Genomic DNA, 20,047 nt, shown 5'->3' with positions numbered 1-20,047 from the left:
TAGCTGGTTTGGCTGGTCTAGCTGGTTTAGCTGGTCTAGCTGGTCTAGCTGGTTTAGCTGGTCTAGCTGGTCTAGCTGGTTTAGCTGGTCTAGCTGGTCTAGCTGGTTTAGCTGGTTTGGCTGGTCTAGCTGGTTTAGCTGGTCTAGCTGGTCTAGCTGGTTTAGCTGGTTTGGCTGGTCTAGCTGGTTTAGCTGGTCTAGCTGGTCTAGCTGGTTTAGCTGGTCTAGCTGGTTTAGCTGGTTTGGCTGGTCTAGCTGGTTTAGCTGGTCTAGCTGGTCTAGCTGGTTTAGCTGGTTTGGCTGGTCTAGCTGGTTTAGCTGGTTTAGCTGGTCTAGCTGGTTTAGCTGGTCTAGCTGGTCTAGCTGGTTTAGCTGGTTTGGCTAGTCTAGCTGGTTTAGCTGGTCTAGCTGGTCTAGCTGGTTTAGCTGGTTTGGCTGGTCTAGCTGGTTTAGCTGGTCTAGCTGGTCTAGCTGGTTTAGCTGGTTTGGCTGGTCTAGCTGGTTTAGCTGGTCTAGCTGGTCTAGCTGGTTTAGCTGGTTTGGCTGGTCTAGCTGGTTTAGCTGGTCTAGCTGGTTTAGCTGGTCTAGCTGGTCTAGCTGGTCTAGCTGGTTTAGCTGGTCTAGCTGGTCTAGCTGGTCTAGCTGGTCTAGCTGGTTTAGCTGGTCTTTGACCAGGTCCGCCGGTCTGCAGGCACACAGCCTTCTGCTTGTTCAGACATGCAGATATTGTGTATTTTCATTATGGTTTCATTTCATTTCATTGCTTCGCTCTAAGACGATGGCGCTGTAGCTTTTGCGGGCCTCAAGGTAACGTTCCTTTTTTTGTTCCCTCTTTTCCGAGCTGGGGGGCTCGTGTCTAAGGTCCAGCTTCTTTTGACTCGAGCGGCTGGAAGTTTCCCGGCCCCAATACACACCTTCAGTGCGTACTTTACGGCGCGACCTTGTGCCGCTCTGAATAGATGAATCACCGACAGCAGTTGCCACAATGAAAATATTTCATCCCCACACTGGAACGGTGCTGTGTGCTCAGGTGCCTCTGCGGAGGGAGACCTGCAGCTCGCCGGTGCCATGATTTGTAGATCAGCTCCAGGCTCAGTCGCAGTTCCAGCCTTCCCCATCCTCTCCATTTGTCTTGACTTTAATTCCATGCTTAACTGCAGCTGCTTTCCAAGATAAGGGGCCAAGCCAAAAAAATGCCACCACATACGGATCCTTTTCAACATGTTGTGCGCTGATATCCAAAAGTTGTTTTTTTTATTTGTCATTGTTGTACAAGCTCAACACAGTGCTGCCTTGAAACACACATTCCCTCCCTCTCTCTCTCTCTCTCTCTCTCTCTCACACACACACACACACACACACACACACACACACACACACACACTGGCCTCCCAGACCCCACAGCAGGGCTTACTCACGCAATGGAGCAGCTGCTATCAGCACATTAATGCGTGTAATCAGGGATGTGTTGAACATGCCTGACCAGCATAACGGAACTGCTGCCTCATCCTGATCCACCAAGTCTCCTGACATTCCTGTTCTTACCAAACGTGAAACTCCAATGGGAAGACTACAGGCCTTGCTAGCAAAAATGCGTCATGCTAATAATAGCTGAATGATTTCTGTAGAGTATAAAGCAAAAGGTGGCTTGGCTGTGGTGGCTTTGTACGAGGCACTGCAGGTTCTGGATCATCTGATTTAGAAGATCACTTTTTATGCACATGCAACAAAACCTATGTGTCATCAGAGCTCTAAAGAATCAATACATTTTATTACACATAAAATATTCTTAACATAAGAAGCGAAAACCATACATACATACATACATGCAAACACATACGAATATGTGATCCCTTATACACCTAATTGTGTGTGTATGTGTGCTACCTTTTCATTTGTTGTATTCTTCACTTACTTTGATCGCTGTGCAGTCTTCCAGCTCTCCCCAGACCCACCTGAGCCTCCCAACACCACAAATGCTCATAAGCAGGACGACAGGAAGATGGACAGGCAGCCTTTTACTTTTCAATCCAAGGGATTTTGGCCGTTGAGCCAGGGCTCCGTGTTAGTGCTGCATCTGTATGGCAGCTCCATCTCCAAGTGGAGTTGAACAAATTTCAACTGCATCTTTATCACAGAACACAGTTCAACTCCATCTGTACCCACGCCTGCCGATCCTTCAGCACTCGTTTTATCGTCTCCGACCTGCAGCTTTGCGAGACCTTTCAGATGGCCATGTGCCTTTCGGAGCAGCTTCCTCTTAGATTGTCAGCTGCGTCTGGTTCATCCGGGTTTTGGCACTCCTGCCCGTCTTTATTGGGGGGAGTTTCAGCAGTTATTGTAGACAAAATTCCATACTTTGTTGCCGGTGTTGCAAGATTTGATGACGCTTCATGGATTAGTTGGAGTACACTGTGCTGTTAGACCACCTTAGAGTGCAAGTGGTAGACCACCTTACAGTGCAGACAGTAGACCACTGTGCAAGTAGTAGACCACCTTACAGTGCAGACAATAGACCATCGTGCAGGTGGTAGACCACCTTAGAGTGCAGACAATAGACCATCATGCAGGTGGTAGACCACCTTAGAGTGCAGACAGTAGACCATCGTGCAGGTGGTAGACCACCTTAGAGTGCAGACAATAGACCATCGTGCAGGTGGTAGACCACCTTAGAGTGCAGACAATAGACCATCGTGCAGGTAGTAGACCACCTTAGAGTGCAGACAATAGACCATCGTGCAGGTGGTAGACCACCTTAGAGTGCAGACAATAGACCATCGTGCAGGTGGTAGACCACCTTAGAGTGCAGACAATAGACCATCGTGCAGGTAGTAGACCACCTTAGAGTGCAGACAATAGACCATCGTGCAGGTGGTAGACCACCTTAGAGTGCAGACAGTAGACCACCATGCAAGTGATAGACCACCTTAGCCCTGTAGCCCTGGCCACATTCACTCTGGCCCACAAGGAGGCAGTTCAGCTAAAAGTGCTAATGTGATATACATTTAGGAGTTCAGAGCACAGGGGTATTAAATCCAGCAGTAACCATGGTCACATTAATGTAATGGCTCACAATTTATGTACTGTTATAATTGCAAAGACCTTTCCATCTATGCAAAGGCAATTATCACCAGCCTGAATAGTTCATGTAATAATAATAATTCTAATAATAATAAATAAAAAAAAACAATTGTTGCCACACAGGTGGCCCCTGCATCCTCTAACAAATAATAACGTTTTAATGTTGGTACTTAGAATGATTTAGAATGATCCAGAAAAATGAGAAGCCAGATAAACCCGTGTGAAAAGGGAGGGGCCATTGTAGAGACTTCCCAACAGGTATAACCCTCAGCAAACCAGGAGGCAGACAGGGACTACAGTGTGGGAAATGAGACAATATTCTCTGCTGTGCCTTTCAGATGCCCTGTCTGTTTAGTAGTAGTAGTGTCTGATTATTTCCTGATTATTTCCTGATTAAGTTACAACAATTTCATCTGTCTTGTTGCAGATATCTCCTTGAAGGTGATATGCATGTTGCGTGTTTGTGTACATATGAGAATCAAAGAATGCATTTTGTGTGTGTGTGTGTGTGTGTGTGTGTGGTTTAAATACAAGCAAAACTGCATTCATTATTCCTTGAGGGAGGTAGAGCATGTGTGTATGTGTTAACTAGACAGAGATGCAGGTGTATTTTGTTTTTCCTTGCTTTGCCTGGAGTGCATGTGTGTTCTTGTGTGTGTGTGTGTGTGTGTGTGTGTGTGTGTGTGTGTGTGTGTGTGTGTGTGTGTGTGTGTATGTTCAGTGCTGACAAAGGTCAAATGGCTCAGACAGGTGTCTCACCTACACATGATTAACACTGGGTATGATCTCATTGCTGCTAATAACACTGTATGATCTCATTCTATATTAGTCACACACAAACACACACACACACACACACACACACACACACACATACACCGGCCACATTTTGCTGGTGTCACACAGGCTCCTCCCAGCTGTATTACTGTAATTAGAAGTCTTAAACACTGACCCAGACTGTCTCTCTGCTCCTCTACAGGTGTGACCTCACGGGTTTTTCTGACCATCAGGCCTGTGCTCTGAGTGACCCCACAGGGCAGAAACAGCCCCCTGCACACTCTCACGCACACAGCTATCATCATCGCCTAGAGCCTAGATCTACCAAGAGAGGTGAGGCCCTTTCCTGCAGATGATGTGCTTACCAACGAGGAGACTGAGTGTAACGTTTCTCTGAGTTCGGAGGGAATCTGTAACCTAAAAGTATTTCAGTCCAGCCCTTGGACGCAGAGCCGGTGTGTGTGTGTGTGTGTCCTCCCTGTACTCCTGTTACACCTGCAGCAGCTCATCCATTTTCAGCAGAGCTGCCAGTACTGTGGGCTCTCAGGCAGTGGTGGGCGTCGGACAGCCCTGCGCTCTGCAAGCGCAGCTACCACAAATGGGAAAGACAGAGGTGATGTGGCAATGAACAGTCTTTTAAAAAGATAGGGGGGCTGTGTGTGTGTGTGTGTGTGTGTGTGTGTGTGTTTCAGCTTTTGGAGCACTTAGAGCTGTGAGTGGGCTGCATGCGTGGGAATGAGAGTGACGCACACATGCGAAACACCCAAACACAAGCCTGACAATAAGATCTCCACTGTATCTCTCACTCTCTGGCTCTATCCCTCACACTCTCACTCTAACTCTCACTCTCTGGCTCTATCCCTCACACTCTCACTCTAACGCTCACTCTCTCGCTCTGTCCCTCACACTCTCTCTCTAACTCTCACTCTCTCGCTCTGTCCCTCACACTCTCTCTCTAACTCTCACTCTCTGGCTCTATCCCTCATGCTCTCACTCTAACTCTCTCTCTCTCGCTCTGTCCCTCACACTCTCACTCTAACTCTCACTCTCTGGCTCTATCCCTCACACTCTCACTCTAACTCTCACTCTCTCGCTCTGTCCCTCACACTCTCTCTCTAACTCTCACTCTCTGGCTCTATCCCTCACACTCTCACTCTAACTCTCTCTCTCTCGCTCTGTCCCTCACACTCTCTCTCTAACTCTCACTCTCTCGCTCTGTCCCTCACACTCTCACTCTAACTCTCACTCTCTGGCTCTATCCCTCACACTCTCACTCTAACTCTCACTCTCTGGCTCTATCCCTCACGCTCTCACTCTAACTCTCACTCTCTCGCTCTGTCCCTCAGACTCTCTCTCTAACTCTCACTCTCTGGCTCTATCCCTCACGCTCTCACTCTAACTCTCACTCTCTCGCTCTGTCCCTCAGACTCTCTCTCTAACTCTCACTCTCTGGCTCTATCCCTCACACTCTCACTCTAACTCTCACTCTCTGGCTCTATCCCTCACACTCTCTCTCTAACTCTCACTCTCTCGCTCTGTCCCTCACACTCTCTCTCTAACTCTCACTCTCTGGCTCTATCCCTCACGCTCTCACTCTAACTCTCACTCTCTCGCTCTGTCCCTCACACTCTCAATCTATCTCTCTCTCTCTATTGCTCTGTCCCTCACACTCTCTAACTCTCTCACTCTGTCCCTCACACTCTCACTCTATCTCTCTCATTCTGTCCCTCATGCACTGACTCTATCTCTCTCTCGTGCTGTCTCTCACACTCTCACTCTTTCATGATCTTTGTGCCTTCCTTCCCTCATTTTCCTGTCCCAGTTTATCTATCTATCTATCTATCTATCTATCTATCTATCTATCTATCTATCTATCTATCTATCTATCTATCTATCTATCTGACTGTCTATCTATGTGTCTGTCTGTCTGTCTGTCTGTCTGTCTGTCTATCTATCTATCTATCTATCTATCTATCTATCTATCTGACTGTCTATCTATGTGTCTGTCTGTCTGTCTGTCTATCTATCTATCTATCTATCTATCTATCTATCTATCTATCTATCTATCTATCTATCTATCTATCTATCTGACTGTCTATCTATCTATCTATCTATCTGACTGTCTATCTATGTGTCTGTCTGTCTGTCTGTCTGTCTATCTATCTATCTATCTACCTTTCAGTCTCTATCTATCTATTTATCTATCTGTCTGTCTGTCTCTGACTGTATATCTATCTCTCTATCTATCTGCCTATCAGTCTCTATCTATCTATCTATCTATCTATCTATCTATCTATCTATCTATCTATCTATCTATCTATCTATCTATCTATCTATCTATCTATCTATCTATCTATCTATCTATCTATCTATCTATCTATACATCCATCCATCCATCCATCCATCCAACAAGGGAGAGGTGTGTAGGAGAGAGGAGTCAGCTTGCTCACACTTGCACTCAGCCTGGTAGAGGGACGCAGCACCTGGGCTGTAGTGTACACTCTCTGGACAGCTCCTTCTTCTCTTTTAACGCTGCTTTGATCCCTGAAGCTGTGCCAGCAAACTTCCTCTGTGTATGTGTGTTCATATGTGTGTGTGTTTATATGCTTATATGGAGTGTGAAAAACATGCGTATGTGTTTGTAAAGAGCAGCTTTTTGCTGCAATGTGCCTCTTTAGCCGTAAGTTGTCAGGTTTGGCTCTGTGCCAACAGAACTCATGTAATATCTGTAACAGTGAGCAGTAAGGAGGTGGACGCATGTGCAGTGAAGAGTGAGATTTATTAGGGGCAGATCCAGAGTCGTAGTCATTGGAGTAGTCCAGGGTCAAGGGGACAATATGGAGATTACGGGGATACATTATATACCAAAAAACATGAAGGCAAACAAAGGAAGCAGGCTATACCATATGGTAGGAAACACGAAGGCTAGGATAAACAGTCAGACTAGATACACGGAGTACAAACTTACGGGCACAGGCTTTCAAACGCATCGATGCAGACATACAGAGTTTCAAACATTCAATAAAGCAAACAATGAGCAGCAAAACACAGGGCATCAGATAGGGTTTAAATACATGAACATAACAAGGCTAGAAATGAGGAACAGGTATGGAAAAACAAACGAGGGGTGAAGGAAAAGAAACTAATGCTACGGAATGGAACTAAAATACACAAGACAGGGAAAACATAGAACAAAAGCTGGGAGGGACAGTATCAAACCTGGAAGTACAAACTAGATCATGGTAGACTTTTAATGACAGCTTCCATTCCTTTCTAAGGAATCCGTTATTATACAGATATTATATCTTGTGTTAATATCCCTGATTTGATTTTATTGAGGTGTTGGTTCAAACAGTCCTTAAGATCAGTAGTGACTAGAAAGTCTAGAGCATTAGAAAAATGATTATTACTCTGGAGGGTATGGACATGACGCGTAAGTGTGAAGATCCTCTCTCCTCGGTGTTTGGTGAGACAGCTCTTGGGATTGGGCAGAACAAGAACACAGCTCTGTGAATCAGGTAACCACATGCACTAATGTCATAATGGCATTTTCTATTCTATCTGTTCTGTTCTATTCTGTTCTATTCCCACAGTTGTGCTCTCTATTCATAAAGTGATAAGATGGTGCGATTAGTCCCGTTCCCCCCCCCCCCCATGCCTGGTCGTTTTAGCGGCAGCACTCAGTGTTGCCTCCATGAGCAGCTCAGGCAGCAGCTCTCTTTTAGTGTCTTGCGGAGGGAAATTTGTGTCTGCGGGGAAGCCGTGCTGCCTGGCCTTGCATTTTCGGTCCCCTGTCTGGCATTGTGCGCGCGTGTGTGTGTGGGTCAGTCGGTGCATGTGTGAGGGGGGATGTGCATGTATACTCCAGTCTCCTGCAGTGGACGGAGAGCTCTGCAATGCAGCAACAAAGGTAAAGGAGTGAGTCAGATGCTCAGGATGTAAAAGGGAGGAAGAGAGACAGATAGAGAGAGAGAGAGACACACACACAAACACACACACAGAGACAGAGACAAAGAGAGAGGGAGAGAGAGAAAGCGAGAGACACAGAGAGAGAGACAGAGACACAGAGAGAGAGACACACACACAGAGAGAGACAGAGACACAGAGAGAGAAAGAGACATAGAGAGACAGAGACAGGGAGAGTCAGAAACACAGAGAGAGTCAGAGAGAGACAGAGAGAGAGACACACACACAGAGAGAGACAGAGACACAGAGAGAGACACAGAGAGAGAGAGAGACACAACGAGAGTCAGAGAGAGTCAGAGACACACACACACAGAGACAGAGACACAGTGAGAGTCAGAGAGACACACAGAGAGAGACAGAGACACAGAGAGAGTCAGAGAAACACACACAGAGAGAGACAGAGACACAGAGAGAGTCAGAGAGAGATACACAGAGAGAGACAGACACAGAGAGAGTCAGAGAGAGACAGAGAGAGACACACAGAGAGAGAGACAGAGACACAGAGAGAGAGACAGAGACAGAGTCAGAGAGAGACACACAGAGAGAGACAGAGACATAGAGAGAGTCAGAAACACAGAGAGAGTCAGAGGGAGACACAGAGAGAGACACACACACAGAGAGACACAGAGAGAGACAGAGACACAAAGAGAGTCAGAGAGAGACAGAGATACAGAGAGAGTCAGAGAGAGACACACACAGAGAGAGACACACACACAGAGAGAGACAGAGACACAGAGAGAGACACAGAGAGAGAGACAAAGACACAAAGAGAGTCAGAGAGAGTCAGAGACACACACACACACAGAGACAGAGACACAGTGAGAGTCAGAGAGACACACAGAGAGACAGAGACACAGAGAGAGTCAGAGAGAGATACACACAGAGAGAGACAGACACAGAGTCAGAGAGAGACAGAGAGAGACACACAGAGAGAGAGAGAGAGACACAGAGAGAGAGACAGAGACACAGAGTCAGAGAGAGACACACAGAGAGAGACAGAGACATAGAGTCAGAAACACAGAGAGAGTCAGAGGGAGACACAGAGAGAGAGACACACACAGAGAGAGACAGAGACACAGAGAGAGTCAGAGAGAGAGACACAGAGAGAGACAGAGACACAAAGAGAGTCAGAGAGAGTCAGAGACACAGAGAGAGACAGAGATGCAGTGAGAGTCAGAGAGACACACAGAGAGAGACAGAGACACAGAGAGAGTCAGAGAGAGACACACACACAGAGACAGAGACACACAGAGAGTGAGAGTGAGAGACACACACACACACAGAGACAGAGACACAGAGAGAGTCAGAGACACAGAGAGAGAGACACAGAGAGACAGAGAAACAGAGAGTCAGAGAGAGACACAGAGAGAGAGACAGACACAGAGAGAGTCAGAGAGAGACAGAGACACAGAGAGAGTCAGAGACAGAGAAACAGAGAGAGTCAGAGAGAGACACAGAGAGAGAGACAGACACAGAGAGAGTCAGAGACAGACACAGAGAGAGACAGAGAGAATCAGAGAGACACAGACAGAGAGAGAGACACACACACAGAGACAGAGACACAGAGAGAGTCAGAGAGACACAAACACAGAGTCAGAGAGAGACACACACAGAGAGAGACAGAGTCAGAGAGAGACACACACAGAGACAGAGACACAGAGAGAGAGAGTCAGAGAGACACACACAGAGAGAGACAGAGACACAGAGAGAGTCAGAGAGAGACACCCACAGAGAGAGACAGAGACACAGAGAGAGTCAGAGAGATGCACAGAGAGAGACAGAGAGTCAGAGAGAGACACAAAGAGAGAGAGAGAGAGAGAGAGTCAGACAGAGAGAGACTCAGAGACAGAGAGACAGTCAAGGAGAGAGAGACAGAGTGATAGAGAAAGAGGGAAACAGACAGAGAAAGAGACGGGGGTATGCGGAGGGAAGCTGTCAGTCCAACATTATTACCCACATAAAATATCAATGGGTCATTTCTCCATTGTTAGCTTAAAACGTGTGGGGCTTGGTCACTTTATCTAGCTAACACAATTTCTGCTTCTGTAAAGGGTCATGACCCCACATCTGGCCCGTGCCTTATCCCATTCCAATAGGATATTCCCAGCTTCCATTTCCAAGCAATTGAACTGCCTCAGGTCAGTGTACCAGCAAGCCAGTGTGCACCAGACAAAGGCATAGAAGTGAATATTTCAAATAAATGTCATTTTCCTTTGCCCGTGCCATTGCTGGCATGATTGCACAGATGTGACCCTGATCAAACCTTTGACCGCTACTTCTCTGGAGCAGAACCACCTTTCAGTTCCAAAATCCTCCTCCTGCAGGAGTGATACCAAACACAGCTGGTCTCACTAATCTGCCTAACCTCCTTTTTACAATCATGTTCTCACATTTGATAAACTTTTAATCCACCCTGCCGGTTCCCTTTTGTACTGGGATCCACGGGACAATTTCTCTTTCAAGTAAATTCCACAGTACAACAGTCAGGGATGTCTCAGCTGTCGTGCTTTCTGTTGGGAAACATATGAGTTACAAGCATCAGACAGTGAGAGACATGCTCTCAGTATGTGTTCAGACAGGAAACGGATTTTTGCTTCTTACCCCTTTGATATAAAGAAAGATGTTCCAAGGTGTTCACTGCCACTGGTGCTGTGTAGCAAAGAAGCTAGAAATATGTTATAATGGAGGTGTGTTATAATGGAGGTGTGTTACAATGGAGGTGTGTTATAATGGAGGTGTGTTACAATAGAGGTGTGTTATAATGGAGGTGTGTTACAATGGAGGTGTGTTATAATGGAGGTGTGTTACAATGGTGGTGTGTTACAATGGATGTGTTTTATAATAAATGTGTTTTAATGGAGGTGTGTTATAACGGAGGTGTGTTATAACGAAGGTGTTATAACGGAGGTGTGCTATAATGGAGGTGTGTTATAACTGATGTGTTTTATAATAAATGTGTGTTATAATGGAGGTGTGTTATAACAGAGGTGTGTTATAATGGAGGTGTGTTATAATGGAGGTGTGTTATAACGGACGTGTGTTATAATGGAGGTGTGTTTTAATGGAGCCTGAAATATGCCAATCCTTTCTGCCTTTACCATACCAGCTATAATTAACTTTTTCAGTGCTGTGTAATATTGATTTTTTATTAATTTTCTCATGCATTATGAATTACAAATAAGTCCCAACCCACATATACATGCATTAAATATCTAAGACTTGTATGTGTTCAGTAAAAGCTTTGGGGAGTTTCCTTGTTAGCAAAGATCAATGTCTCCCAGTGCTTCTTACTGCGAACCCTGGCATTCCAGGGTTCGGACTGGGAAACAATGCCCTCACAGACACCTGTGTGGTGCTTTTTCAGGCTTCTAGTCCTGAGCAGATACTACCAGCATAGTTTCCATGACGAGATCACCACAGTCCCACCTGTACATAGAGACTTTGTTAAAGTGGGTGCTGGTGTGTCTGTCTGTTTGCACACAGCTCACACACAAGTGACTGACCAAGTGAGGGTTAAGGACAAGCTCAGTGCCGTTGATATGTCACCCTGCCGCATGTGGCTGTGTGAACTGTGGGACTTAGGGTGTGGGTGTGGCCAGGCCCAGTATTTATCCAATGGGACATGGGGAGCAGGGCTGCCTGTGACCGCCTCCAAGCGTTGCCCTCCTCCAATGAGAAACCACTTTCCCTTGCTCAGCATTCTGGGGAAAACAAAGAAGGGCAAAGCTGTCACTTCTATCTAGGCTGAGAGAAATGACCCATCTAACTGGTGTAACTTCTCAGCCAATCAAAGTCAGAGCTCACCCACCACCACCAATCGCTGACCAGCAGTCACGAACGTCCCTGCGGGGCCAATCGCTCGGGTTGGGCCCGCAGTGGTTTGCAGGGGGTAATTCTCTCACGTAATCAATTACTTACTGATACACTAAGCAATCACTTTATTAGTCCTCTGTAGCTAACTGTCCTACTATTGACAGTCCTAAGTTTGTACAATAAGTTAAACAAAAAGATAAAGATCAGGTAGCTAAAGGAGAAGCATCAGTCACTCCGGATAAGCGTGGCCTGTGATTGGTCGACCGTCTGATCAGTGAGCCGCGGACAGGTGGACTTATGGTGGAGCCCTGTGTGCATCGCTGCCTTCTGCTAGATGATCAAGCCAATTTCTGTAGGAGTATGTGTGTGTGTGTGTGTGTGTGTGTGTGTGTGTGTGTGTATGTGCACGCAAGAGAGAGAGAGAGAGAGAGAGCTCCAGGATTCTCTCGTCATTGCCTCTCTCTTCCTGCCTCTCTTCAGTCTGCTCCTTCACTCTTTCTCACTCTTCGTTCTCTCTCATCCCTCTCCCCTTTTTTCTTCTTTTGTCCTTCTTTCTCTCTTATTCCCATCTCTCTATCAACCCCCTGCCCCATCTGTTCATGCCGGACATTCCCTGCAGTGAGAGAATAAAGAGACGCTCGAGCGTCCAGAAGCACCCAGTCATCATGCTGGACCCTCTGCCCCCACGGTGGGTGCTGGACAGCTCTCTAGCCAGCATTGCCGAGAGCACTGAACCCGGACCCCTCGGGCTCCCACCCTGTCCTTGCTGTTCACAACCGGGCCCTCACACACACAGAACCCTGTCCCGGCTCAGACACCCTAAAACTACCTGGAACAGCAGGGAAATCGCGGCGCACCACTGCCTGTGAGGGGGAAGACGTAGTCGTCATCAGCGTCACCTCGCTCGCAGTATTAGTTGACCCGCGGTAGGATTCTCCTGTGTCGATCGCCAGCGAGGGACGCCGGAGCTTCGGGAAGCTCCAGTGCTTCCGGGTCTCTCGCTCTGATTGGTGCACTCGCAGTCCTCTCGCTGCAGGTGTTGTTTCGCTGCTGTCGTCGTTGTGGCTTTTGGCACGTTAAGAGCACGTTTCACACATAAGCAAGTTTCAGCTGCCAGCTTGACTTCGCTATGAGTTGTGGGCATCTCTCTCTCCCACACTTTATAACTCATCGCCCTAATTTCAGCTGGTGTCTCACCTCGTGTTCCTTCCACTTTGTTCTGTGCGGAAACAGAACGCGGGCTAGGACAGCTCTCAGGACAGACAGCCACGTCACACGGTGGACTTTGGGGGAAATGTTGGGGAAGACTGCATCTTCTTCTATGGCGATGTTTTGCTATAGTACTAGCTTGTACTTTAATTGCGTTATTAATTTCTTCATTCATTAAAAAAACTATAGTTTTATACTATACTATATATAGTTTTTTACTATAGTTTATGGTTTTATAAAATAGTTTCTATTTGTACAAGCCACTGAGAGCTTTCTGTTTCTGTTTTCCTACTGCTTTATTGAGCGGTAAGGAAATGCAAAACCATATGAACTGAGATATAATTTTCTTTTTTAACACAAGTTGTGCAAAAGACACAGTGTAAATAGTGTAGATATGAACTGATGATAAACCAATGTCACACTTTAACAGATGAGGCTTCTGTCCTGACTGTCAGTAGAGTGGCGCCTTATTTTCCAAAGAACAAAAGTCTGAATTTAGGACAGAACTTAGAAAAAATAACCAAGTGGGAACGGCCCGGGAATCAGAGTCGGGGATCCTGGGGAAGTCTGTAGTTTGGGAAGTGCTGGTTTTCCACTTTGCTACCTGGTCTGTCCACAGAGTCCTCCTCAGAAACGCAAAACTGCACGCGGTCAGTATGAGCGTTTGGCACAACATGACCTACGTATACCGAAGCCAGAACATCCCTGCCCACAGCGTGGTGGGGAGACCGGCCTTGAAGGGCCATTTAAATGCTGCCATTGTCCTGTTCCGTCTCCCCTGGATTCGCGCAGACTACACACACGCGAAGAATGAGGTGTTTGTAGCGATGGGCATCTGTGGCCCCACAGACAGCAAGGCTGACAGGGCTTACAGCCACGTCTGCCAGGGCGTTATGTTTGCCACCCGCGTATAATGTGGTGTGGGAGCCTGCATTGCTGCCGTGGGTGATTCTGCCCACCAGGGGGTGCTGTATGGCAGAGAGGTTAACTGCGGCATGTGTTCAGCAAGCTTAAGTGCTGCTCCAGTCATCACGTTTACCATGACTCTACTGCTGTGTGTGTGTGTGTGTGTGTGTGTGTGTGTGTGTGTCCTCGATTACTGATTTGTTAGTTAAAGATCTTCAGAGAGAGGCAGAGAGGTTAAACCAGCTTTAGAGCTTATAGAATATTACGAATGCTGGGACACTAAAGAAAGGGCCTCCATTACATTCGCTGAGTTCTTACCCACAGTGCCGTGGGCGTGCTTCGCCTACTCATCAGGGCTGTGCTTACAAGGCTCAGAGGATGGCACGGCTCGTCTGCCCAAGGCTGGCGTCTGAGGGCACCTCAATATTTACCCGACAAGCTTTTCAGTGGAGTTGTTATTTTGCTCAGCCTTTTGGGTGTTGTTCAAGCTTAAATCAAGGGCTGCTAAACTCCAGTGCTGGAGAACTGACAAATCCCAGCAGAGCTGAACTGGTCACGCAGTGTAACTGTCTGGCCCTGTTCTGGAGGGGAAGCTCTACCATTTTACTAAACATGAGATAAATGTGAGACTTGCGTCTCTGTGTTTGTTTTTCATGGAAAACGCAGCTGCAGAAGTCTTTATTTAATTCAGTGTGGACACATTTGGGGGGTGATTATGACCTTAAAATGATTCATTAGGATTTCCATAATGTCCGTGATCCCTGCATTGAATATAAGCAGTCAGGTAAACAATGCAAACTGGATTCATCTTGTGCAACTATTACTCACCTTCTAATTTCTTGGGTCTGATTTTATTCATATGTACTGTTATTCATATGTATTGTTATTCATATATACTATTATTCATATATACTGTGATTAATATGTACTGTTTTCTGGTGTCCTGCAAACACATGTGGGTGTAACTATGCTGGGCTTCTACAGAGGCCCTGCTACAGAGAGCTCAGTCCTGAAGCCTTCTCTCTTTCGCCCAGCCGTACGAGCGTAGCATGCAGCCTGCCAAAGTCCTCACATGCATTGGTGCTGATTTGTGAGAGAGACGTTCTGACCTAGCAGCACAGAAACTGTCCCAGTACCACACCTTGATTTGTAGCACTTACACGCCCTGCCGTAGCACGTCATGCACAGACGAGAGACCACGGGAGTGAAGACATTCCCAAGTTCCTCGGTGAAGATTCGCCGAGAGGATGAGGGGGCACGTCAGCCCCGAGTCTCGGCTGTAATCGGAGGGGAGCGGACGCAGTCACGAATGGCCAGAGGCTTGAGGAGATGGAGGGAAAGGGGGAGAAACTGAGAGAGAGGGTGAGAGAGCAGAAGAGAAACGAGTTGTTAGAGAGACAGGAAGAAAGAGGGTGCGCAGGACAGTGGTCAGAGAGAGAACCAGAGAGAGAAGGGAAAGACGGAAGAATGAGAGGAGATGGAAAGTGCGAGAAAAAAGGAAAGAAAGTGGGGAGAGAGAGAAAAGAGAGAGAGATAAAGCAGAGCAAAAGGTGAGAGAGAGAGGCACAGAAAGAAACCATAGGTGCTTGTGGCGGGGAGGCTGGGAGCATCAAAGCAGACCCAAGAATATTGGACAGTCACCCAGGGCCTCACGTTGTCCACTCGCTGGGAAGGACAGGACATGAACCCTACCGACCCTCCGAGGGGGTCAGTGAGGAAGCACAGAGCCCTGCACCTGCGGAGCAGGACAGGGGGCGAGGAGAGAAGGCATAGCGGGGCGGAACGCTGATTAAGACTGGAGGCTGCTCGGAACTCTGCGCCTCACGCACGCACACACACACACAGACACATAGGCACATGCACAACTGATTCCAGTATATGCGAATGCATGGAAATTGCTATAGAAAAAATGCCCAGGTTCTGTCAAGTATGGCACCAGAGCCCAGGAGAGGATAGGTCAGAATAGCTGAGAATGGACCTGCTCTCCCCGAACTCACTCTCTCACTCCTGCACTATACAAAGAGATGATTGTGAGGGCAGAGCAGCGGGGCAAGTGCCCACGTGCCCTGCACTCGGTCTCTCTCAGCAGGACTGACCTGCTTACCCGATTTAAACTACTGATTGGCACAGACCTGATCAGTGTGCTACATCTGTCTGGATTAGCATACCATAAGTTGACTCACATCCAGCCTGCCTAGTGCTCTGTGATTGATTGGATTTGCCTGAGTTTTTTTGTTGGGTTTTTTTGTTGTTTTTTTTGTTTTTTGGGTGGGCTATTTTACAAACAGGTCATGACCTCTTTAATAAAACATCTTGTCTCAGTCTTACTTTTTGATGGGAAGCTATTTATGGTGTAGTGTAAAAATAATCATTTTATTTGTTTTACTGCATCAAAGAAACAACATACTACTACTACTATTACTATTAATAATAATAATAATAATAATAATAATAATACTCTTACTCCTACTCCTACTACTACTACTACTAATAATAATAATAATAATAACAATAATAGTAATAATAATACTCCTACTACTACTACTACTACTACTAATAATAATAATAATAATAATAATACCACTACTACTACTACTACTACTACTACTACTAATAATAATAATAATAATAATAATAATACCACTACTACTACTAATAATAATAATAATAACACTGACAGCAATATCAGCAGCAGTGGTCACAGTGGTGATACAGTGCATGAGTAAATGTGAAGGCTGATTGGTGGCGTGAAGACTGAAGATTTATCTATTTGTGGAATATTTAAATGACCACTGACCCTGCACATATACTGATAAACTGAAACTCTGATGCTTATCGTCTGGTATTGTTTGTTATTGCATTGACATAGAGCTCAGTCTGATATAGAGCTTAGTCTGACACAGAGTCCAGTCTGATATAGAGCTCAGTCTGATATAGAGCCCAGTCTGATATAGAGCTCAGCCTGACACAGAGCTCAATCTGATATAGAGCTCAGTCTGATATAGAGCTCAGTCTGACACAGAGTCCAGTCTGATATAGAGCTCAGTTTGATATAGAGCTCAGTCTGATATAGAGCCCAGCCTGACACAGAGTCCAGTCTGATATAGAGCTCAGTCTGATATAGAGCTCAGTCTGATATAGAGCCCAGTCTGATATAGAGCTCAGCCTGACACAGAGCTCAATCTGATATAGAGCTCAGTCTGATATAGAGCTCAGTCTGACACAGAGTCCAGTCTGATATAGAGCTCAGTTTGATATAGAGCTCAGTCTGATATAGAGCCCAGCCTGACACAGAGTCCAGTCTGATATAGAGCTCAGTCTGATATAGAGCCCAGTCTGATATAGAGCTCAGTCTGATATAGAGCCCAGTCTGATATAGAGCTCAGTCTGAGAATCCAGTCTGATATAGAGCTCAGCCTGACACAGAGCCCAGTCTGATATAGAGCTCAGTCTGATATAGAGCTCAGTCTGACACAGCTTATGCTTATGTTGCACTTCCAACATTGATTCCTGTATTTCTGCAGTATTCTCGTTCATTGGTATCTTGAACTCTAACCTACTGTACTGGCCAGAATACGTTCTATGAGTAAATGACAAAGCACTTTTGTAAGTCACTCTGGATAAGAGCGTCTACCAAATGCCGCAAAATGTAAAATGTAAATGGAATGTAAAATGTGATTTTGACAGAGGAAACAAGCAGATTGGATCAGGGGATCGTGTTTAGAAAAGTGTGTGGACATGAAATATGTGTGTGTGTGTGTGTGTGTGGTGGGGGGGGGGTAAATGTGTGGAGATTGCTGCACAGCTGTACTGGCTTTAGTTAAGTACGTTCCTCTTTGATTCTCTCAGCAGAAAGGAGCGATCTCTTCCCCTCCTCCGGTCTTGATGGCAGACGGTCGGCAGCCAGAGAACACTGCCCCCCAGTGGGCATCGCTGGGAGCGCAGGCCTCGTCCAGCCCGGTCGGGCACGAGGAGAACGGCTTCTCGTACCGGGCATGTCAGCCGGGTGCCGCCTCCTATGCCAGGGAAAACGGCTTCAACGGGGACCTGCCCTCGGGCCACGCCGTCACGGCAGGTAGGGAGCGCCAAAGTGCAGACGTAGCACTGGAAGCTGGATGCTTTGATTGTCAGGAAATTCGGTTTGCAGCTATGTTGCTCTCGGCCTGGGCGCCCGTCCGAATCTGATAAGCGCGCGGCTTTTCTTAAGCCGTGTAATTGTAGCTAACGCTAAGGAACCTGAACTCCTCGGGCTTGACTGACTCTACATGGTCCAGCGGTGTAACGGAGAGCTGACAGGAAGCCTGTGCTGTTCCCACACATGATTTGCATTTGTACTTAATGCTTGACAAATAAAGGAAGAAAAGCGGGTGGGTGGGTGACACGGTGTGTGGGACACGCTTGGTTCTCCTCACGACTTAAGTAAGGGAGAGTCGGCAAGTGGGAGTTGGGACAGTGGGAGTGTAGCGCGCCGCTGTCTGTGTCGGAGGCGGTGGGGGCAGACCATTTGTGTCAGCGCAGATAGAGGGCAACAGAGCAAGACTGCAGGAACTCAGCTGCCATGGAACCTCCTGGCAGCAAAAAAGCAGAGCTGAGTACTCAGCACACACACACACACAAACATACATGCACACACATACACAAACACGCATGCATACACACAAACACATGTGCACATACACATGTTCACACACAAACCACCTGCACGCACACACAAACAACACATACATGTACACACAAACACTTGCACACAAGCACACATATGCACTCACACACGCATGTACAAACACACAGACTCAGAGGGCATGACTGAGACTGAATGCCTCACTTTTGTAAGTCACTCTGGATAAGAGCGTCTACCGAAAGCCATAAATATAAACGTAACAGTAAGAAGAAGTAAGAGGAACGCACCTAATAGCAGCAGTTATTCAGTCCTACATATATAAACACAAACACACACACATAAATATTCCAAATATTCACTTAACACACCCAGAAAATATAGATAAATTAATATATATAGATAATAAGGTTGTTATATAAACAGTGCTAAAACTGTTTATATTAGTCAATGTTTAATTTCTAACTAGTTCACTTATCGATGTTCTGGAGACTTTGTTTCTTTGTGTGGCACTTTTGTGATCGGGAGGCTGTTCCCGAAATTCACAGCATGAGTCGGAGCTTTGAATCGAGAGCGTTTGAGGGACTGTCGTGACTGCAGGGCTCGTGGGTTGAGAGATGTCTGCTGTGGCGAGTGAGGAGGAAGAGGGGGAGGGAAAACGAGAGAACTGGGGAGAGGAAGAAGAAAGAGAGACAAGATCATGGGGAGGTGGCGTGAGAAGAGAAGTTGGAGGGAGATTTATGGAGGAGGGGACAGAGAAAGAGAGGAGGACAGTCAGAAAGAAAAGATGCGAAAAAAGAAAAGGAAAGTTGCGTTCGCATAGGACAAGCACGGAGCACACATGCGTACAGAAAAGAGACATCGGGAGGAATGAGTTATTCCGATGGAAGGATGAAAGGAAAGATGAACTGTGTTAATTGTGACGCCCGCGGGAACATGCACGGTATTTGGTATGTCTCCTGGAAACATGGGAGAGCCTGTTCCTCTCACACACTTAAGCCTGCCACGTAATCGTCGGGCTCTCTCCGGCCTGGGGGAGGCTGCCCCTGAACTCCACCCCACCACCTCCACCCCGGGCTTTTACAGCAGGGACTGGCGTCAGCTCCTCCACGCAAGCTGGAACCTTTTAAGCAAGGGTCCTTGGTGGGGCCTGTGGGATGACCTTAGCCTCCATACTCATCCCTGAATCAGACTGATCACCAGACACTGAGCACAGAATCAGACTGATCACCAGACACTGTGCGCTGAATCAGACTGATCACCAGACACTGAGCGCAGAATCAGACTGATCACCAGACACTGAGCGCTGAATCAGACTGATCACCAGAGACTGAGCGCTGAATCAGACTGATCACCAGACACTGAGCGCAGAATCAGACTGATCACCAGACACTGTGCGCTGAATCAGACTGATCACCAGACACTGAGCGCAGAATCAGACTGATCACCAGACACTGTGCTGAATCAGACTGATCACCAGAGACTGAGCGCTGAATCAGACTGATCACCAGACACTGAGCGCAGAATCAGACTGATCACCAGACACTGTGCACTGAATCAGACTGATCACCAGACACTAAGCGCTGAGTCAGACTGATCACCAGACACTGAGCGCTGAATCAGACTGATCACCAGACACTGAGTGCAGAATCAGACAGATGACCAGACACTGAGCCC

At 46.8% G+C, this 20,047-nt stretch overlaps 1 protein-coding gene across 21 annotated transcripts in view; it reads left to right on the top strand.

The window, feature by feature from the left end:
- The window catches only part of map2 (microtubule-associated protein 2), an 86,307-nt gene that overhangs the window by 35,747 nt on the left and 30,513 nt on the right, over positions 1 to 20,047 (top strand). For 20 of the 21 annotated variants that reach the window (XM_035535941.1, XM_035535926.1, XM_035535923.1 and 17 more), the window contains exons 3-4: positions 4,061 to 4,191; positions 17,602 to 17,827. In XM_035535941.1, coding sequence (XP_035391834.1) covers positions 17,638 to 17,827 — 190 coding nt within the window. In that variant the 5' untranslated portion in view covers positions 4,061 to 4,191; positions 17,602 to 17,637. The remainder of the gene's footprint in view (positions 1 to 4,060; positions 4,192 to 17,601; positions 17,828 to 20,047) is intronic. The other variant, XM_035535890.1, reaches the window with a different exon arrangement.

This window comes from Electrophorus electricus, chromosome 2, assembly GCF_013358815.1.
Source record: "Electrophorus electricus isolate fEleEle1 chromosome 2, fEleEle1.pri, whole genome shotgun sequence".
Lineage (NCBI taxonomy): Eukaryota > Metazoa > Chordata > Actinopteri > Gymnotiformes > Gymnotidae > Electrophorus > Electrophorus electricus.
Note: the sequence above shows the minus strand (reverse complement) of the source record. Positions and strands in the feature narration are given on the sequence as shown.